This window comes from Carettochelys insculpta, chromosome 1 (genome assembly GCF_033958435.1).
Source record: "Carettochelys insculpta isolate YL-2023 chromosome 1, ASM3395843v1, whole genome shotgun sequence".
In the NCBI taxonomy this organism is placed as follows: Eukaryota; Metazoa; Chordata; order Testudines; family Carettochelyidae; genus Carettochelys; species Carettochelys insculpta.
This window is the reverse complement of record NC_134137.1, coordinates 53,102,058-53,125,316: the sequence shown is the minus strand read 5'-3', so window position 1 is coordinate 53,125,316 and position 23,259 is coordinate 53,102,058. Positions and strand designations below refer to the sequence as shown.

Sequence of the window (23,259 nt, the reverse complement as noted above, 5' to 3'; positions counted from 1 at the left end):
CATAGATTGTATCTACACATGCAAGCAGATTAAAAGAACTGTCTGCTCTGTCCATGACAGCAGCCAGCCTGACTGGCCTTCTCTCGACAGAATGTCTGATCCGAAGCTCTGCAAACAGGGCTGCTGGGTGAAGTGGAAGCCTTGTGTGTTGACAGAAGGTCCCCACAGCATCTACATGGCTGTTTTGTTGCCAGAACACTGTTGAGAGAGGTGTTATACCTGAATGGGGAGAGGCCTAATGCTGCAGGTGGATGCGCCTGGTTTTGTAGACAAGCAGTTTACACATTTTGCATGTACGCGTGTCAGAGTTTTTCCTGACAAAAGCCCATTGTTGCTGGGAAAAGCCTCTCATGTAGATGTAGTCTATATGTTTATCAATCAATCTGGATTTGGTTCCCCCAGTTCTTCCTCTTTCCCTCTCCAACATGTTCTAGATTAAAAAACAATTTAGTACAGTTCCTGTAACTTGGGCATCTCATATCTTTTGCCTCCCCCCACCTTTACCGGAGCTGACCCCGAATAATTTTATTCTGTAGCTGCTCCTGACCAGAACTCCTGCTAAATGATTTCTGCATTGTGATCGAAACTATCAGCAATTTCCCTCCAGGCCCCAATGTAAAACCAACACATGAAATTGCATAAACAGCTCTAAACCATCAGTATTTCTAAAGTTATTACTGCAGCCTTGGCAAAACTGGTGCTGTCATGTTGCTTAATCGGGTTTTCTCTTGAGGGCGAACCTGCTCTACTTCTACCAACATGAGCGCTACAGAAAAGAAAGGGGTTGAGGTGGCACAGTGGTAGCAGCATTTCTGCAGCAGCATTTTGCATCAAATACGAGTGACATTAGACCAGGACACGTTTGTTTTTAAGAACGATTCACCCAGACATTTAACACCTGATTCCCCCCCTCGTTATGTTTATTCGACAAGGAATAACAACGCGGGTGCATTTACTGCCCCTTAAACGCCAAAGCAAACAGCCACCCCCCCCCGGGCTCCACCCCCTTCCCCGGGCCTCAGTGAGGCAACGCGCCAGCCAGCTGCCAGCTCGGGCTGTTAGTGCGCATGCCCAATGCCGCCTGTGACCGCCCCGCTCCGGATATGGAGGGGAGTCTGGTCCGCGCCTTGGGGGCCCTAAGCCTGCAGCCCCCGGCCCCAGCGCCAAGGCGGCCCCGCAGGCGCCGATTCAGCAAACACCTGTACTTGCTGCGCGGCCTGCCCGGCTCTGGGAAAAGCACACGGGCCAGGTAACCGGGCGGGGGGGGGCGTCCCGGGCCGGAGCCCGGCCCAGCACCCGCCTTGCAGCCGCCCCGGCCGAGGCGACCCGCCGCCGAACTGGCCCTTAGCTGCTGCTCCCTCAGCGCCACCCCCCGGGCCGGCGAGGCCGTGCCGGGCTCCGCTTGCGACCCCGGCGGCCGGCATGTGGCCGCTGCCTGATCTCGGGGGCGGGGGTAGCGCCACGCTGTGGCAAACCCTCACGCGCTGGGGGAAGCGCCGCTCGTGCAGGCAGCAGCTGCCGGAGGCGCGGGCTGTTGTAGCCCTCGTGCTAATAAAGTGAACGGAACCGGTCTGTGGTGAAAGCAGTGACTCCTCCTCCCCCCTCCCCCCGGACCGCTGTGGGTTCTCTGGATTTGTGCACGAGGCTCGGCACAGCCTTGGTGTTACACAAAATCCAGCTGAGTCGCCAGTGCCCGCTCGTCTGCCGGCTGCGTAAGCTACCCCAGCGCGTCCCCTAACCCGAGCGCTCAAGGGGCCACTCAGCAGAGTTCAGGTGCTGCCCAGCTGGTGAGTAGAGAGCACCCAACACCTGCAAGTGGTTCAGTGCACATCACATTTACCCTGCACATGGGTGTAAAAGTTACAGAGGGAACATCAAGCCGTAGCTCCCTTTATTTCCTGGCTGGTACTTAGCCTTTTGTGAGGTCCTCTAGCTCATCTCTGCAACACAAAACAACAAAAATCTGTGTTTTAGCTCAAACCTAAAGCACATGTGGGTCACTTCCAGATGTGCATATTCACACCAGGGTTAGTGTGTTTCCATTAATACTTGTTAAATTCTTATGGCTAATTAATTAGGCTTAACTTTTCCTGACAGCAAAAATCTTGCATTACACAGCACAGTATCTGAGCACCTTGCATGTACTGTGGATAAAGTTAAGTGCTGCATCTCTTAAGCTTCAACACATGAGGGATTTTGGGGTGGCCTGCCTTCACAACACATTTTCACCTTCTTGGTCTGGGAGTCCTAGACCTCTAAATTACAACAGCCTCTTCCAGTTGCCTTATAGGCTGCAGTGTTGTGGCCTCACCCTTGACATGCTCTTCCTGCTCCCAGCATTCAGCCTTGAGCAGGGCTCACAGCTGCTTACTGTCCTGCCTATACAGGAAGGACTCACCCTTTGCTCAGGTTATGTCCCAATGGCAAAAACCTGTAAATGGCGGGGGAGAGTACTTGGGACACAGAAACAACACATTGTCTGCAAAGAATGTTTTATTGCCTGCTGCTTAACACCCAGCAAACAAATTTAACTTAAAAGTAGTAAATTAACAGCCAAATTGGAACAAAGATAAAGCAGTCAGCTTCAACTGCAATCATTCAAAACCGTTCTTTGAACTTGCTGCTTAGAGATCTTATTCTGCTAAGCGGGGAGGGATAACGGGTGGGTTCACAAATGAATATTTTGATGGGAAGCTGTTTAGTATTGCCATACTCTCTAACTGTTCAAGCTGCATAGTGACAGAGTTGAATAGTGACATGTCACACTTCAACATGCAAGGTACTACATTCAGCTGCTTGGAATGGAGATCTATCAACTACATGACAAAACTCACCCAGATCCAGACAGACATAATCGTTTTCTCCAAATACAAGAAAATGGACAGTGTACCCAAGGGACTGACAGTGAAAAACCCATTACAATCAATGTACTACACCTACTACAGCAAGAATCTACGCCACATACTCTCGACCCCCGCACCAACACCAAAAGAAGAACTCTATGTGGACTCCACCTGACAGCTGTAGTGAAAGTCTGGATTTCTATGTACAGTGCTTCCGCAACCGTGCACAGACTGACATTATATACAGACAATATGAAATGAGACACAATCTCAACTACCAAAAATAACCCAGACATTATAATCAAACCAGGTGACAAAGGGGGTGCTGTTGTCATCATAAGTCAGACTGAACAGGAGACAGTCAGACAACTCTCCAACACTACAAGACCTCTCTCCTCTGATCCCATTTTGGAATTCCAAAAGAAATTACAGCAACTACTTCGGAACTCCCTGCTGCTACTCGGGACCTTATTCACTCAGACACACCCTCTGAGCCCCAACCTGGATTATTCTATTTACTTCCCAACATCCACAAACCTGGAAACCCTGGACACCCTATCATTTTCGGTATCGGCACCTTTACTACCTACCGGAGTATTCAGTTATGTAGACTCCCTCCTCAAACCCAATGCTACCAACACTCCTAGCTATCTCCAAGATACCATGACTTCCTGAGGAAATTACAAAACATCTGAAAACTTCCTGGCAACACCATCCTTGCCACCATGGATGTAGAGGCTCTCTGTACTAGTATTCCACATGAAAATGGATTACAAGTGATCAGGAATATCCTCCCTGATGTCACCACAGCCAATCTGGTGTCTGACCTCTGTAACTTTGTTGTCACCCACAATTATTTCTGCTTTGGGGACAACTTATACCTCCAGATTTGTGACACTGCTTTGGGCACCCGCATGGCCCCACAATATGCTAATATATTTATGGCTGACTTGGAACAATGATTCCTCAGCTCTTGTCCCATTACTCCTCCTTTATTTATGTTGCATCAATGACATCTTTATCATTTGGACCCATGGTAAAAAGACTCTAGAAGAATTCCACACAGACTTTAACAATCTGCACCCCACCATCAACTTATGCCTTGACCACTCCGCACTAGAAATACATTTCCTGGACACTACAGTACAAGTCAATGATGGCCTGATCAGTACCACACTCTACTGGAAACCTACTGACTGCTATAGTTACCTACACACTTCCAGCTTCCATCCTGCACACACAAGATCCATCATTTACAGTCAAGCCCTTAGGTACAATTGCATCTGCTCTGATCCTACTGACAGAGACCAAAAGCTACAAGATCTCTACCAAACATTCATAAACTTGAATTACCCACCGGGAGAAGTAAAAAAAAAAACAAATGGACAGAGCCAGACGAATACCCAGAAACCAGCTACTTCAATATAGTCCCAAAAAAGCCAATAACTGAACACCACGGGTCATTACCTACAGCCCCTAACTCAAACCACTGCAACACATCATTAAGGACGCACAAACTATCGTCAAGCAGGATGTCACACTCCACAAGGCCCTACATGACAGGCCTGTTCTCTCCTATAGACAACCTCCCAACCTTATGAGGATTCTCACTAGCAACTGCGGACTATACCACAATAATACCAGTCCTGGAACTTTTCCTTGCAACAAGCCCCATTGCCAACTTTGTCCACATTATCTATTGTGGAGATACCATTGCTGGACCTAACCATGTTATTTACAGAATCATGGGCACATTCTCCTCAACTAACATCGGATATGCTGCCATCATGTGCCAGCAATGCCCACACACTATGTATATACGACAGACTGCAAACACTTCAACAAAGAATGAATGGACACAAAAGAGACATCAAAACTCTCCTAACTAACCAGCCTGTCAGCCACCACTTTCATGGATTGGGCCATTCTGTTAATGACCTGAAAGTCCGTGTTTTGCTGCAAAGGAACTTTAACAATCGTTTACAGCAGGAGTCCTCAGAACTGTCATTTATATTCAAATTTGAAGCATTAACACATGGTTTGAACCGGGATAGCAATTACCTGGCTCCTAAGGGCTCTTTTACATACTTTTTTATCTAACTCTTAACTTCCCCACCCCACACTCCCCTCCTGCCACCCCTCTGCTCTTCTGATGTGCCAACCTTGATAACAATTTTTCTGATTTGTCAACCTTGATAACAATTTTTGGGCCTCTGTGCTTTATATATTGAGTCTGTTCTGGTATGGCTATGATCTGAAGAAGTGGGTCTGTCCCATGAAAGCTCATCACTTAATAAATTATTTTGTTAGTCTTTAAAGTGCTACTTGACTGCTTTTTCGTTTTGTATTGAAGCTGCAGTGAGACCACTTGCCAGCTTATCCAGTAATTTGACTTTCTGGCATATTGTCATCACCTTTTTTCCCCTTCTTAGCCTGTTGACCGCTGTCTGCAGCACTCGCTTTTCTTTTTGGTGCCATAATTAAGGCTGAGTGTTCGTTCAACGGCCTTAATGTGATTGTGAGGAAGCTATTTTAGGCTCCATCCTCAGCCTTTTGTAAAGTTAGTGGGATCTTGTATACATACATGGGTGGTGTGGCTCAGATACCCAGAAGTTTATTGGCCATGCACAATAGATCCTGTGGCTAATGTCCGCCATTTATTAACACATTGTGGAAATGTAACTTTGACTATTAATAGTCAGTAATGTGCACATAATTCTTGTTAATATGCATATTAAAACACAAAAATCTGACCTATTGCTACTGATTAAAGAGTTTGTTCTAGCCCAAGTAAACCACTCCTTACTGAGGCAAAAAAAGTGCTACACAGTACCCTGGGTCACTGTCATTGCTCTGACTGCAAAACACCATAAGGACGGTGATGTGTTCTCCTGTGTCAGCTCACAAAAGTTTTTTCTGTGCAATAACAACAGTCTTGTAATCAGTATTACAAGTAAAAGGTTGATAAGTCCAGCAGAGCCAGATATTGGTATTCTTTTTGTACTGGGTTTCCATCCTTGATATGTTACATTTAAATTTTGTTGAAATGGACATATACAAGGATTTCCCGAGAAACCGATAAGTGACCTATGCTATCACACACTGTGTTCTGATATGTTATCTACATTTTCAATATTTGGCAATGCTTGCAAGATTGCTACATTTACAGCAGTTGACAGTTCTTTTATCAGAGGAGGCATCTGGGACCTCTTTCTACCATGCCTGTGCAGTTTGTGGGTGTTTCTTTTACATACTGTATTTATAGCTTTCTTCTTTTTCTCTTATACTTTTTCTTATTATTATCACTGCTATTACTTATCATTTATTATTTCAAGTTGAGATACAGTTCCTGTCCTCCAATACACAGAGGATGAGAACTTGCAGCTCTGAAGTATGTGGTGGGGAGTCAGTGGCTTTAAGCTGCCTTTACTTCCTCCCAATCTTGTGGTGGGCTGGATAGCTGTTTACAATCTGGCAAGGATGCCCTACAAGCTAGAGTTGTGTATTCCTGTCCTGCCACAGATGCATCCCTCTGCACCAGGGCTTGTTATGGGATCCTTGACCAGCAACCTTATATTTATCTTCCATGGTACCTGTGCTGCAAGAATCCTCCTGGCTCAGCCAAAAGTAGGATCTTCAGGCCCCTTTGTGCTGCTGCAATGTAAGCTGGCTGGAGCGGGAGTGAGGACCTCACAGAAACATCCCCAGTACAGTTTTTCTAAGCAACAAATCATTGCTGCATTTGTCTATTGGAAAGTTGTTACTAGAGCTGAAGCAGAACAGGAGCGGGGAAAGAGAAAAAATGATGTGTGCTGACTTGTAAAGCTAACTCTCCAAAATATTTGAATGATGAGTATACCACTGTGAAAAGAGAAAATATTGTTTCCCTAAAGCTGTCTTAGTCTGTCTGTTCTAATGGCTATGTCTAGATTACAGTGATTTGTCGACAGAAGTTGCAAAAGTGAACTGCTCTGGTGACAGAGTGTGGCTGGAGTGCTCAGCCGCTCTTTACAAAATATCCAACTGGAAGTACAGCAAACAGGGCTGCACAGTGTCTCGGAAGCCCTGCCTATCAAGAGGGGGCCTCCCCCAGAACGCCCAGACTGGCTTTCTGTCAGCAGATCTCTGTTGACAGAGGTGTTCTGCCTCATGGGGAAATGGCAGTGTTGACAAACATGCTGCATTCTGTCAATTTACTGTTGACAGAACACCTTGGGAATCTGGACACTGAGTTTTGTTGACAAAAACCCTATACTGTAGACCCAGCCAGTGATGATATGTTTAGCAAGATACTTAAACAGTTTATCATAAATAAAATATTAAGACAATAGACTGTATGTTCAGCAATAAAATGGCCCAACCCATGTGACTTCATATCAGTAATTAGACAAATATTCCCCATCGCATTTTAATAAAGTCCAGTGGTGTTTTTCAGTAATAGAGAAGAGTTGATAAGTTTGTTGCAGGCATGCTTAGATCTTTCTACCAGCTGTAGTCTATGATTTCTTTCTCTATATGGTTTTGTATGCACTAATCTAACTAGTATGTGGGTTTTCTTTTTACAGTTCTGCTTTAAATGTACTAATTAATGGCCATGTCTACACTAGCCCAAAACTTCGAAATGGCCATGCAAATGACCATTTTGAAGTTTACTAATGAAGGGCTGAAATACATATTCAGCACCTCATTAGAATGCCGGCAGCTGCGGCACTTCAAAATTGACGTGGCTCGTCACCACATGGCTCATCCAGACAGGGCTCATTTTTGAAAGGACCCCAGCAACTCTGAAATCCCCTTATGCCTAAAAGCAGAAAGGAATAAGGGGATTTCAAAGTTGCCGGGGTCCTTTCGAAAAGCAGCCCCGTCTGGACGAGCCGCGTGGCAGCAAGCCACGGCAATTTCAAAGTGCTGTGGCCACCTGCATGCTAATGAGGCACTGAATATGTATTTCAGTGCTTCATTAGTAAACTTCGAAATGGCCATTTCGAAGTTTTGGGCTGGTGTAGATGTAGCCAATTTGTGTTAGTCACAAAGTCTCCCATTTTCAATGCCTGGTTTAGGTTTTAGTAAAATGTAGGCATTGTATTGTTGAGGGTAGTATTTATGATGACACCATTGATTGTAGCACTATCAAACTTAACAGCATTCAACATGTACTTATTGTGGGTAGACTTTCAGGGACAATATTATGGCATACTGTATGCACTTTCAATGATAAAGGTCAGAAGAAGAAAAACTTGACAATTTGCCTTTTTTTCATAGACAGTAAAAGAGTTTTCAGAAAACATGAGACCTGTTAGTTAAAATATTGCATTTCATTTTGGTTATGTTACAAAGCCAAATGTAAACATCTCCTTTCAATTTATGTAAGCTCATTGTATTTACGTGTATGCTTCTAAAACAAGAACCTATAAAATATGCTAATAATTTGTAATGTACAGTGTGTCCTATTTTCTTCGTTGAAGGATAAATAGATTGGAAGCTGTGAGACTTAACTGTCAAAAGGATGAAACTGGTAGTGCTAATTTTGAGTTTACGACCAGCTGGCATCCAGCAGTGAGGGTGAATATCAGAGCCACCATGTAAAATATGTGAATGTGTGTGATCTGTGTCTGTCATGAGAAAAGGCACACATCAAACAACATGTCCTGATTAAGCAGCTTATATTCTCAGAGCGTGAATTTTACCAAAAGATGCTTATCTATTTTCTTCCTTCCGGAACTTTGAAGTAGGAATTAAGAGGGAATGGCATTTTTCCTCTCAAGGTAACCACCTCTTCCTCTGACATAATCAAAGAAAGAAGGGGTTGTGTTTTCTCTAGCTAAGCTACTTTTTCTTTACAGTAAAAGTCATGTTTCAGAAGGCTCAGATGAAGAAAGACGGCAAGACAGTATTTTGTAATATCAGTTAAAACACAAGTGCAGTTTATCAATGTACAGAAATACCTCTTTCATTGCCACAGAGACATGTTGGCAGAAAACAATCCCTTTTAAAATAGATACACAGACATATTTTATTATTTTGTACCTGTTGGAGTTAAACTTCCCTGCAGCTAAATGAGTAAAACATATAGGTACATCCCTGCAGAATGTTAACTTCTGGACAGAACCCCAAGATCTCAGATGCAATTTAGTGGTGGTTTAATTTGGTTCTTATGCTTACTTTGCTAAGAAAGGGCCACATTTAACTAATACCATGAGTGTAAAATGCCATTATTTTTAACATTTAACATTTCAAACTGTCTTTATCTTGTTGCTTGTGACAGAGGAGGTAGTCTCTGAGGTCATAATTAACCAGAACTTCTTGTACACTTCACAAAAGCAAACTAGTTCTAAGTTATTGTACCTGCTACATTATCACTTTAATTCATAACCACCCCCGTCAAAAAAACAGTGACTGTATAATCACAGCCACATTGTATTTTGCTCAGAGAAACATGTTCTGAGATATTTCAGCTGTCTAGAATGCAGTGAGATTCAGTATATAAACCTAAGTTTGGTAAAAAGAAAATGTTTATTTTTACAGTAGCATATTTATACATTTGTAATTGACTTTCCTGGGTGGGCACCCCCAAAATACTTGGACGTGCAGTGATACAAATAAACATGCTTTGGTTTTGTAGTGTGAATGGGAGGCAGGTTCTCTTTTAACCATCCAGGGATCCACACACAACCTTCTTCAGTTACGATGCCTGCTTTATGAAAGCTGACTCTCAAAATCTGGAATGGGATGGACTCTAGGGCAAAGAGGGGGAAGGCGCTAGAAACAAAGTTAAGAGGGAGAGAAGAGCACATTGCTTACCAAATAGTATGTATAGTTCAGTGTTTTGCGCATTGGTCTGCTACACCCAGGGTTGTGAGTTCAATCCTTGAGGGGGCCATTTAGGGAGCTAGAGCAAATAAATAATAAAAAAAAAATTGTGCTTGGTCCTGCCAAGAGGGCATGGGACTGGACTTGATGACTTCTTGCGGTCCCCTCCAGCTCTATGAGACGTGTGTATGTGTATCTCCATCCTTTATTGAGTGGAATGTCACATCTGTTTGCATGTTTCCTAAGCCTTAATAGTGCTACAGTGTAAACCAGTAAGGAGCAACCACGGCTAGTGAGTGGGCCCCATCATTGGCCCTCCTTCATCGCAGGGGACTGCAAGATTGTCGTAAAGAATATCGTCTCCCAGAATAGGGTAGTTTTGCTAACTGCTTTTGCATACTTAGAACATGTGGAGTGTGCTGATTGAACTGACCCTAAGCAGCACTTTGATTAGCTGCAAAGGGAATGCACAGCTCTCAGAATGTTGTGTGCATTCAGTACCCATCTCACTTCACATGGCCTTGCTTTAAGTGTACATCAGTTTTTGAATACTGGGGCGGGGGGAAAAATTGTAGACGAAAACCAGCAGAATTTGGCAAGCCTGCATAGGCAACAGTAAGCAAGATGTCTCATGGGCCATACATACAACCCCAAAGGGTGTCATGTGCCCCTCAGACCGTCAGTGGCCTGCCACTGGTCTAAAGGCATTTCTAACAGTTCAGGTGGTAGGGGGCCTATGCTTTTAGAGCCATACAACTCAAAAGTTCAGTCTTCATTTAGGACTGCAAAAGGCCTGCGTAGTCTCTCTCTCTCTCTCTCTCTCTCTCTCTCTGTGTGTGTGTGTGTGTGTGTGTGTGAGAGAGAGAGAGAGAATGAATTACGGCATCAGGTGTGCAGGACCAAGAGAAAGAAAGCATCTCTGGTGGCGGGTGGGAAAGAGTCTGGTTTGCTTTTAGAGGCATGTGAGGAAGAATTAAATACATTTCAGTTTTGTGATTATAAGCCCACTATTCAGTGGAAAGAAGTTTAGAAATATCACTTAACATTTTATAATTTTTCTTTCCAACCCTCTGGGAGGTTGGGGGGGGGTGTCTAACAAAATTAAATTAATGCTTTTACTGAGAGTCATTGCAGGTGTTTTTTGTTTTTTTTTCTCTCTCATGGTGGGCCCAGATGTAGGCTGTATCATATGCCACAATGAATATTGGCTCCCCTATATCACACTACATTTACAAAATGTGCATAGTGGTCATTTCACCTTTTTTTTTTTTTGGTTACAAACCTGACTAATTTGCGAGAATGCAGATTTTTTAACATGAGATTCAGTTATTCAACATCTTCCTTATAATTAACTTCTGGAAGGTAACACACAGGTACCATAGCTTTTTCTTACAACCATCATTGGGCATTAGTCCATTAAGTTACTTCAGCAATACACTACAACAGCATTTAATTGAAAAATCAATCCATTAATGGGTTTTGGCCAGAATTTTCAAACTGAGTGCCCTAAGTTGGGCACAGGCACTAGCCTGATTTTCAGAGCAAAGACCACCCCAAGCTTTTATGGACTCGTTTCCACTCTTACTTGAAATGTCAATGACAATAGGGCACAGCACTATTGAAAATAAGGCCACTGATTTAGTGCTTAAATACAGATTTAGATGACAAACTTTAGGAACTGATATTGAAAAATTTTAGCAGTATCTGTGTCACCTCACTGTAACTAAGACCAATTGAAATGTAACTTGCCCTGCACTAATGTTTAGTACTATGTGACAGTGAACTTTATCAGACTAAAAGAGCTTTGTCTGAATGTTTATATTAACTATACTTAGCAATATAAACAGAAATAAGAAGCATTGGCATCTTCGTCACAATAATCACAAAATCCAAAAGGCAAGTTAAAAACAAGCGATGCAAGCATGGAGTATACTAGAGGCATGTACCATTCTAATCAGTTTAACCCATATAAATACTTGTGGTAGAGCTCAAGCTCACACATAAATGTGTTCCAACTTGTTTTCTTTTAAATTAAGAACAGTTTAGCTTAGACTTGTTTCAGCAGGTTTCAGCCAATTTAGTACCAGTGTGGCCAGCATGAAAAATGCTTTAGATAGGCCTTTTATTACTGCCCCACAGGGGACTGGTGGCCTTTCCGTATCTCCCTGCTTCTGGTAGAAGTGAAGGACAAATAACCAAAGGCAATGCACATAAATGGTTAGAACACTGGACTAGGGCAAGATCTGCAGTGTGGATTGCTACACTGACAGGTTCTGCCACACATTGTTTACTTACAAACAGCTGAATTCTCCTGCACAGACCCAGCTTTTGGATGGTGCAGGCTATCAAATTTCAACAATACAGAAGCTGGGTGTTGCCATCAGCCAGTGAACTACTGAGTCACAGCAACAGCTACCATAAAATAGCACTCATTAACTGACAGATAAAGCCACAGCGAAAAAAGGGAACAAACTTGACGGCTGAACCCCGCGCATACAAATGTATGTAGAATAATTGGACAGTCCAACGCAATATACAGAGTAAGTGATGAAATGTGAACATCAGGCAGATAAAGGTAAAAAAGGACACAGACAGCAAACAGCTGACAGAATTAATCTTCGGCTGTCTGCCTCTGTTTATTTGTAGATAACGCAGAACAGACCCATCTCTTGCTCAACTAGATAATACGTTAAGAAACAGTTTTGCAGTTTAAGAATTATGGATCTTGTAGTTTAAACCATTTGAGAGCAGCCCGCCCTCTTTTTTTTTCTCTCTCCCATCAGTCTGGTTTTCTGTCTCTTCTTTGTTTCCTTGGCTTTGCCTGCTTTCCCCCGCCCCGCCCCGCCCCGCCCCGCCCGCCCCGCTTTCTTCTGTTACCTGACCCTAGTCGTTCCTTGCATCTTTTCTGTGGTAGTTCTGTTTCCCATCCCCATTCACCAAAAGAATCCATGATGGCCGGGGTGCCTGCGATCCATTGATGACACCTTTCCCACCCATGCTATCGTCTGATGTGTCCTGAACTTCCTAACTTGCGTGAGTCCCCACCACCACTGGGAAACACTGCGCTAGAGGAATGCCTACTGTGAAATTATTCTGTAAAGAAATGCAGTGACCCTTTCAAGAATGTGTATAGTTAGTGTTGTCTTGTGCACTTGTGTGAAGTTACAAATGAACCAATTAGTTATTTTAAAATATTTAACAACAAGGTTGCAGTTACAAACGTTTCAAAAAAGAATTCTCAGGTGGTGCCAACTGAGTGGAAAATTAAGTATAAGAATAAAAGGAAGTAGATCAGGCACATGCTATGATCACATACATAGTAGCAATGCTCAGGAATATCAAAAGGAGAAATAGGGGTCAGCAAAGTATGAAGTAAAAATGGTAGCAGGATGTTCAGTAGGCTCTGGAAAAAAAAGCTCAAAAAGGTTGAAAAAATAAAAGTTTAGTACAGCAGTCATTAGACCATTGTCAGAGAGCAATGAAAGGGTAACATCAAAGAAGAGTAAGATTATGAGCATCCAACATGAGCTGACACACAAAGACTGTGTCTACACTACCCCCCCCAAACTTCGAAATGGCCATGCAAATGACCATTTCGAAGTTTACTAATGAAGCACTGAAATGCATATTCAGCACTTCATTAGCATGTGGGCAGCCGCGGCACTTCGAAATTGACGGGGCTCGCCGCCTCGCGGCTCATCCCAATGGGGCTGCTTTTCAAAAGGACCCCGCCTGCTTCGAAGTCCCCTTATTCCCATCAGCTCATTTCAGCACTTCATTAGTAAACTCTGAAATGGCCATTTGCGTGGCCATTTCAAAGTTTGGGGCTAGTGTAGACATAGCCACAGAGGCATAGATAGAGCAAAAGGCTGAAAGAGGCACGATGCCAAAAGACACCCCAATGATTTAACTATCTTTTTGGATAAGGCACAATGCATTCATTTTTCTAAATGTGCCCTGTGGCTGACTACTAAATGACACACAGTTTCACCACTAGCAGTAATAGCCCAACCAGGTGATATGACTGCTAGAGCTATAAATAACATGTAAAAACAACAACATGTAACCATTTACAACACTAGCAGGTACCTGGGTTAAATGTTTAACATCAGAACTATGGGTGTGGGAGGTGCTATGGTTTCTACATAGCAAACCCCCGCCCCCCGTGGCTTGTCCCATCCACCCAGGGCTCTACTGCTTCTACCATCCACAGCCCCAGGGTCCCAGCTGCTGGTCATGAATGCCCAGGGTCCTGGCCTCCCCTGCTCCCATATCCAGGCCGTCAGCTGCCACCTGTGGTCCCAGCATCCTACTGTGCCCAGCTGCCAAACCCCATGGCTGGGAGTCCAGGCAGAATTTAATCATTAACAAACTGATATGTGCCAGTTAATTGGTTACATATTTATATCCTTAATAACCAACACATAATTTGAGTTTGGGCCAGAGCCTAGTCAGAGCTGTTAATATTTCCCTTACACATCAACTGAAACAAAAGAAAAATAATAGTGGAGCTCCGCTGAGTGCCTCTATTCTAAATTTAAAGTGGGTGGCTGTTTTAAGGTGATTATTATTAACTGGCCAATATGAAAATATTTCTCGTCTGAATAAAAATAACTTGGATATGCAGAAAAAATTAGAGCAAAAATATGAAATTGAACGAACTAATTGCATATCTGTTGTTGATTAACAGCCTTAAAGGCTTGTTCTTCACTCCTGCCACCTGGTGTCTAGTATCAGTTCTTATGTTTAACATGCTGTAAAAATGTAGAGGAGGGGACAAAATGAGGGGGACACTAGCTACAGCCATTAAATTGCTATTACAGTTGCCTGAGCTGCTGGTAATTCAGCCTAACTCCTCAACACCTTCCTGCTCCCAGCCAGTCTTTTCTACATTTCCAGTTCCACATGCTTTCTCTTACTCACTCGCTCTTGTTTTCCCTGGCCAAAAGGGGTGCTGTAGTGAGGAGAGGGGGAGGAGCAGAGGAACTGGCCATTTACTCACAGGAAAATGGTGGGGATGAATATGGACACAAAATTTCCCTAATGAATTCCTTGCAGAGATTTCCAGCCAGGAAGTCCCACTTCCATAGCTTGTAATGGAAACAAAGCAATCTGGGGGTCCAGCCACATTAATGGAAGACAATATAATTTTCCATTATCATTCATGTTATTCACCAACCATTGTGGGTTTTGACAGGGTAGAAACCATGGATAAGTCTGCTTCAAATCTGAGGCTATAGGAACGGGATATCCTTACTTCCCCTGCTGATTAGGGGACTGTTTGAAAGGTTCGTCTTCTCATGCTTTGGAGAAAAACATAAATGTCCATACCACAAACGACTCACTTTCCCCTTTCTTAAGGGTAATCTCTCGGCAGAAAGGTCATGGAAACAGCTGTCAGTCTTGGAGGCATATCAGCTATGAAACATATGGGGAAGAATTTACAATTCCATTGCCCACAGTGCATCCGTTTTTTGGTTAAGTGACTTTGGCACAAGTCCAGGAGACTTAAATATGTGCAATAAATATAGAATGAAATAAAAGTTACAAGCATCAGAGGAAAAGGGTTGAGAACAAATGAAACATATAGTTCATAATTTATTAGCCTGGACATAGACACACATTGTCACCCACTTATACAAGGACTCAAGTAAATCACCAAAAGTCAGTGGTGGACAAAAAAAAATGCATCAACAAATGTGAACAAGTGTTTTTTATTACATTCAAGGAGCAGGAATATCTTGATTAATCGCGCTAATGCTTATTTGCAAATATGAGAATGCAGATGTGTGCTAGATGTAGCTAAAAACTTGAGGTAGGATAGAAGAAAAATGTAAAAAAAAGTAGAATAGAGATAAAAAAAATCATTTATTCCTTCCTTAGCAGCAAACTATGCCCTTTCTCCATCCCCTACCTGTTTTTCCCAATAGTTGTTGAAAAACTGATATTTATTTACAAATATCCCCGTTTAAAGGAAAAACCTCTTCCTTTCTTCCAAAATGATAGATTATCTTGAGGTTGCTGATAGTTTTTTGGAAATTTACAAGGGTTCCTCCCTGGGACTAGCTCAGAAATAATTGGATTTGTCAACATGATTAAGGGCTTCAGATCACATGGTAGACACCCATTAAAGGAAGGCCTCTAACACATGCCCTTAGACACCATTCCTCTTTACCTCTCTTCTAAGAGATTGAGGAAGCAACTTTTAGTTTACTTTGAATCGGCATCTGCAGAATGAGATCATTGTGCAGTTCATGATGAACCACACAAATTTTTTTTTTGCAAGTTATAAAGTAATAGATGTATGTGTACTAATCCTTCTGTTACCATTTTGCAGACAACTGAAACATGAATATCCTAGTGCTGTGATTCTTAGCACTGATGACTTTTTCTTCATGGAAGATGGCACCTATGTGTTCAATCATGATTATCTGGAAGCAGCACACATATGGAACCAAAAGAGAGGTGACAAACTACTACTAGTTTCTTTACAATCTTAATAGACTCTCATATCAGTATATTTGTCTAGGCACTTACACAACCTTCAAAAACCATTATATTTCAACATAGTATCCTTGCACTTTAGTGACATACTAGGATGAGTAAAAGAAAGGTTAAAGTAGATACTCCATTGAAGTTCCTGGCTTGTCAGATCTTCTAAAAATCTGTTGTACTTTGTTGTCTAGGATATTAACAAAATAAATTCAATATTACATGAACAAACTTTGATAAATTTATAGTTAATTAAAAAACAAAGCACTAACCCCTGTACAAGTGCAGATGCTGCAAAATTTAGATACCAATATGTGGCACACAACTCTGAGTATGATGGCTACTTCTTGATACTGGCATGTTTCTTAGTGTTCAGAATATAGCACCTCAACAGTCTATTGTGATTTTGATTTGTGGCTTTTATTGTAGGTATTTGAGATGTCAAAGATCTGGTTTACAGAGTTAATTAGAAAGGTGCTTACTAGGTGTGGGAGCTGAACAGCAGTACCTTTATTTTAGCAAGAAAATTGTGAGTCTTTTAAAGAGATTGATGAGTGTGAACTTGTATAGCAGTATTACAACATTATGTTACCAAAGTGTGTGTGTGTGTGTGTGTATCTATCTATCTATCCACCAGCAATGACATAGATTTTATAAATATTTCATTTTGATTGCTGCTACTCATATAAATCCAATATATATTATTAAAGTTTTACTACTGAGCACTTAGCAATTTTTAAAATATTGTTATTTATTTTCATTGTGATGGGCCCTCTAAGTCCAAGTCAGGAATAGGACCCAACTTGCTGGGGGCTATACCAATAGAAAATGATTTCCAGTCTGGATCCATCTGTTGTCTGGTGTTCTTGAGTTTTATTTAATATATATGTTATGTTATAGCACATAAAGCAATGAAGAATGGGAAATCCCCGGTTATTATTGATAACACCAATATCCACGCTTGGGAAATGAAGCCATATGTGATTATGGTAGGGAAAACTCTGACCTACTATCATTCTAAATGCCTAGCTATGAAAATTGAGAAGTAGAGTGATTGAAAAAAAAAATAGGAAAATGTTAAAAATAGTATTTCAATTTTTCTTTTGATCTTCAGTTATGTGATTTGAGGAGAGGCCTATTAATGCTAATGTTTCAGTTACACTTGTGGACAGCCATCTTGGTTTGTGATCTTACCTTGCAAAGCTAAGATCTACAAGATGCAGAAAATAGTGGTGGTGTCTGGTTCCTCCATACTGCCAGACTGTTCTTGTGTGTAAAATTTCCAGTGGAGAAATCAAGGTTATGAGTGACCACTTGTGGATGAATGTATAGCAAAACAAACCTAGATCAGAGATTCCCAAACTGTGAACTTGTTGGTCACATGGTGCTGACTCTCCCACTCCTTTCCAGCTATTAACATGGGATTCTTCAAAAAAAATTGTAAAGAATTTTTCATTTATTTTTCCTTATCTCATATTTCCATCTAGCAGTTGTTGTAATTGTCATAGGTACGTTATGTGATTGAGAAAGTAAACTGTGTGATAAGTAATGCAAAGAATATGGTCCATCTGCTAAGTTTTAAAATTTGAGGTAGGTAACGAGCTGGATAGTGAACGTTAAGTGTTGGCATAAATCTTCAAGAGGTGTGAAGATCCAGATGTAACTCCTTTAAATTTTTGTGCACTTCTTCAAATCAGGCACGTGAGAATAACTATGAAGTTATATTCCAAGAACCTGACACACACTGGAAATTCAATGTTCGGGAGTTGGCAAGGTACATCTTTTTGCCTTAGTTCATCCACTTGCATCTTACTACTTCTGTGCTGGAAGAGCAAGAGTGTAAGATGCTCCTTCCTCCTTGACCATTTTCAGAAATACTCTAGTAAATGAATACTGGAGGATGATTGAGGAATAGTCTTTTATTTAGCTCTCAAAGTGAGGTACATTAATATCCAGGCATTCTAGTCCTGTTGAAGGGTATGAATCAGGAGAAATGGGTCTAACTTAGATTGTAAGATCCTTATTTTCAGGGATTGTCTATTAATCAGTGGGATGAACGTCCAGATTTCATCCACATATGCAGGCAGGTGGCTATCTAAACTAGATTATGAAATACGCAAATTTTAGGCAACACATTGGAAATTGATTCAGGTAAAGACTGAGAGTGGAGAACAACAAACTACACAGTGTCCCAAATTTTGAAATGCTCCCCTGTATCTTAATCCTCATACTAAGAGTTGGAATCTCAAGACATTATGGTTACTTTCAATGGCAGATGTTATAGCTTTGTGTACCTGCTACCTCTTCGTCAGTGGTTCCTCGGCTGCTGTATTAGAATCAAGTGTTGAATCTCACATGTTTTCAAGTTGTGAGTCTGAGAAATGTCTAGAAACTAAGACTAGCCTTTCAAGTACACTCCTGGGGTATAGACTCCAGCTTCAGAACCCTTTCTTAGATATGGGCCCCTTCAGCCCAGTTGTCCCTAGACCACTGCAGACCTCCCAATACTAACTCAGTAACTTTCACACTCACTCTCTCTAGGTTTCTACCAGTATGGTTTACGTCTTCGCTTTTTAAGGGCAAAATGGCAGTTAAAACAAGGGATGTACAGACACTGTAAATTTAGACAAAGCACAAGAGATATATAGATGTACGGGAAAACAACCACAAACAAGACCTTGCCTTGGTTTCCTTACCACTCTAAAGTACTTTGGGCCTTAATATTCTTCTGGAGATCTGGGTCCTCTCTCTTCATGTCACGTCTTTCCTTCTGGATTTGCTCTGGACTCCTCTTGCTAAATGACAACAGTTTCCAGCATTTTCATCTCTTTTGGTTCTTCCCTGGAGAGTTTTCCATTTTCCAGTCCTTATTTGTTACAGAAGATCAGAGGCTTTACCACATCTTCAGTAGTCACCATTGTACTAGGAGGAGCCAGGCGATGTCCTGTGTGGAGGGTAGTTATGCCCTTCTTGGACTCAAACTACAACAGATCTTGACACCTGTTGATGTTTGGTTCAGTATCAGTAAGTGGGCAGTCTGCAACCACTGTTTGCCTTTCTCCAGATGTGAATTCTCACAGGACTGAGTTGACTCTGCACCCATGTAGCAGGCATGATAGTAATCAAATAGACAAAGCTGCATATAATATTCTTTAAAATATATTCCCTGTTCTTCGCAGCAAATTCAGTGGACTTGCCTTTGTTTCAAGGTTTCATCTAAAATTACATCTTGGATGACCATAAAAATATTTGGGTTACATTTTGCAGTGGAGTGGCCAAAAATAGGTTTGAAAATACATAGCAAGAATTGAAAGCCTGACCTCTGGGGACAAGAATTTGTGCATTACAGGAGGAGGGTTAGTAAACATAAGAAAATCCATCTGATAGCCTTCAAGAGGTAAATATTAATATTTTTCTATTAATTTTAATTCTATAGAAGGAACAGTCATGGTGTTCCAAGAGAAAAGATACAGCGCATGAAAGAAGAGTATGAGCATGACATTACCTTTCATATTGTGCTTCACTCTGAAAAACCAAGCAGAGATGGCAGAAATTCCAGTGGACCAAATGCCACTCACAACACTGGGGCTTATTCCAATAGGGCTGCAACATTCCCAAACAGAAGAACACATACCCGCTACACAAATGAAAGATAATATAATAGAAAGGGATTCTAGAATGTATTTTAATATTTTAGTAGAATATTAAAAAAAAAAAAACCTAAAAAATTAACCATTTTTACTCTAAAATTTTTGTATTTCTCTGCTGAATTTTTAAATCAGATGTTTTTATTAATTTACAGTTCTTAAAATATCAGTGTAATTTTTTGTCAGTTACAGTCTGAGACCACTGAAATCAAAACTGTGCATTTTGTCCCTTTCCCACTACACTCCAGCTTGCCAAGTTTTCTTGTTCAATCTTGTCTTAACCTCTGATCACAAACTTTATTACAAACTCTTCTTGTTCCTTCATATGCAGTGTCTCACTAATGCCAACCAATTCTTTCTCCTTAATAGCCCCAAAATCTACTCTGTCTTCATGATCCCTGTTGCCAAGACACTTGCCCACATTGTAGTCATTGTTATCCTTTCCATTTTCTATTGTCCGGTCTCGTGTCTCACTGAGTGTCAGGAAACCCGCAGTCCAATCAGGGTTCTATGTGTGGGCTGTGAAATTTTATTGACCAGGGCATTCGCACGCGTGCGCGCACACACACGGTTGCCAGATTCCACTATTTTCCATCAGCATAGTTTTCCATTAACTAGCCTATATTGCCCATCACTGGTGTCACCTTTTCCCAGTTCAGCTTGACCAACATAAATTTTAAATTCATCCATTAGTTTCCAATCTTACTACAGGAAATTCACCTTACAAAGCTCTACACAACTTTGTTTTCATCTGCATCTCTGCTTTCATCATGCTCCTCTCAATCCTTTCACTTTACTCCCCACTTTCTCAAAATTGTTTCATGCTGCCTTTCTTGCTGCTCCTTTACATCCAGCCTCTCCATCCTCACCTACCACCACCACCACCTTTCTCAGTCCAACTCCTCTTCCAACAATCCCCTCCTTCTCCTTTTCCCATACCATTGTTTTGTATTGGTCTTGTCTTGTACTATATGCTGTTTAGTATGGAAAACATATTTTGAAGTGCAATGTAAAATAATGGCATTATGTAAATTTTAATTAAAATAGTAGCAAAGACCTAAATGCTGTAATTCCATGTCAGGGACATAATAAAGCTACAAGAGAACTAAAAGAGTTTTCTGAGTCAGTTGTTTTGGAACCTTACCTTGAAAAGCAACTAAAAATATTTGTACTTATTACTGTGTACATTATGTGGGGCTTTTAAAGACATTTTATTTCAGCAATAAGAGAATTCAAGGTATATTGACATTACTGAATATAACATCTAAATAGTCTGAAGACACGTGGCCTGATTGGTCTCTTCTAGTTTCCTCTTTGTCTGTTTCATCCCTTTTGTATCTAGTCCATATCCTGAAAAGTGAGCTCTCTCAAACAAGGACAGTCTATTGTCTGTTGGTTCACAACGGACTCTGATCTTTTATTGGGGCCAATGGGCACAACTATTACATGGGGAAAGTGAGGGTGTAGGGCCCTATTTTAAATTTGTCCATCTAAAGTTAGGCCTCTAAATATGGATGTTAGGAAAATAATTTTAAGCATACAAATTTGAAAACTCAGAGGTTAGCCTTGGAACTCAAACACTCAAGTGTTATGACATTAGACTGTATGAAATCTTTTCATTCCTTATCAATCTAGGATAGACTGTTCATATGCACACCAGTTATGGAGTTACTGTGTATCCCATAACATCCATGAAGAGCAGAATGCGTTTTGTACAATATTACTCATAAGAATTTGTGTAAAGATACTGGTGCTTCTTCTTGGTGCTTGTGTACTGTACTGCACTCAGGTTCCTGCTTTGTGGTTCATCTAATTTAATCTTGTTGTGTAAAACTTGACTTCTCTGGTTATATAAAACGGGAAATATTTTTTTGTTTATGTTTTGTAGTGTCTGTAGACACCACTTTCCTTTCATCTCTGATAAAGGGTCACAAAAATGTTACAATAGCCTGAAAATAATGGTCTTATTCAGAACAGAAATAATGGAAACAAACTGTTGAGGTCATGATGGGCTTGTAAGTTATATTCCTTTTCACTTTGCAACCTATTTCCCAAGCAGAAGGATGGCTTCTTTATTGGAAGATGCAACTCTGGTTTTGTATGCCAAATAAGGAAGTGAAGAGAAGATGATTTATTGTAAAATTAACACATTTGTAGATTTATAAAGAAAAAAATAGCCACACATGAAAATGCATTGTATTTCAAGTCATTTCAGAGCCCTGTGCCAAGACATATGGAGGTTCAGATGAAGGGGAGAATTTTGTTCTGATATTTCACAAACACAAAGTTGGTCTAAATATAGTCAGACAAACAAGAGAAATCTAAAGAACCATATATGAACATATATGAAAGCATGGTGTATGACCACCACCAGAATATAAAAATTCAGATTAGGTGTCAGGTGCTTAAACTGTAAAACTAAACTCAAAATCTGCTTTTTCACATTGGAAATAGAATACTTAGATACACTTAGATTTTTAAAACAAAAAGCAGTTAAGTAGCACTTTAAAGACTAGCAAAATAGTTTATTGGGTGAGGTTTCGTGAGACAGACCCACTTCTTCAGACCACAGCCAGACCCCACAGTAACAGCACATAGCAAAAGGCTGTCTTGAGTCTGACAGGGCCTTTGAGCTAATACACTAGTAAAAGTTTAGTCATTAAATAGCAAAAAAGCTAAAATTAATGTCCACAAACCTCAGCTTACATCCCTCAGCACCTAATCATATCACAATACTCACAGACTCCACAGTTCTACAATAAAGTAATTTTTAACCCGTGTCTGAACACCTGAAATGCACACAAAATCATCAGAATCCTTCTCAAATGCAAAATCTTAACTCCAATCTCCCTTTGCACCACAGCAAAACAATATTTAATTATTACATACAAATCTGCAGGAAATATATCTTTATCCAGTTGAGGTTGGCATTAATGTTTTCTGTTTGAACAACATGTTGTGAGGGGAAGAGGCTAGGGCCTGTTTATAGGTTAAACCACTGAAGCTGCATCCATATCCCTTAAACTTACACAACTTCTAGGAAGAAGAAAATAATCACAACAGCAGCAAGAATCTTGAGTACCAGGGTCATCCATACCAATGTGTAAAACACAGACATGTAGGGTACCATAACATTTGGAGCATCAAATTTCATGGTTCTCTGTTTAACTGTTTGTTGTGTATGGGCTCTGGTGACCTTTCACCACTCCACTTCCCTGGTGCTTCCCATACAGAAAAAATCAGAGCAGGCCCTCACCTCTCAGAGCTTCCGGATTGCCAAAGGACACTTTGCAGCACCCTCATAAAGACCCAGTTCCCAAGCAACCCGAGTCTTTTCTATCAGCTCCAGTGGCCCAGAAGGCACTATTGAGTCTGGTGACTCTCCTGCAGGGCAAGTGCCAGGGGGACGTGTTGGAGCCACCCTCCATCCTAGACACTTTTGAGACTGCAAGGGACCTCATTGAGAT

The 23,259-nt window shown here is 41.3% G+C and overlaps 1 protein-coding gene across 1 annotated transcript; it reads left to right on the top strand.

Annotated features, from left to right (window-relative positions):
- The first annotated feature begins 1,091 nt into the window (after positions 1-1,091).
- N4BP2L1 (NEDD4 binding protein 2 like 1) lies at positions 1,092-19,873 on the top strand. Its single transcript, XM_074986293.1, has 5 exons — positions 1,092-1,249; positions 15,991-16,118; positions 17,046-17,134; positions 17,843-17,919; positions 19,582-19,873. Exons 1-5 carry the CDS (start codon positions 1,104-1,106, stop codon positions 19,799-19,801), a joined length of 660 nt encoding a protein of 219 aa, XP_074842394.1. The 5' UTR covers positions 1,092-1,103; the 3' UTR covers positions 19,802-19,873.
- The last annotated feature ends 3,386 nt before the right edge of the window (positions 19,874-23,259 follow it).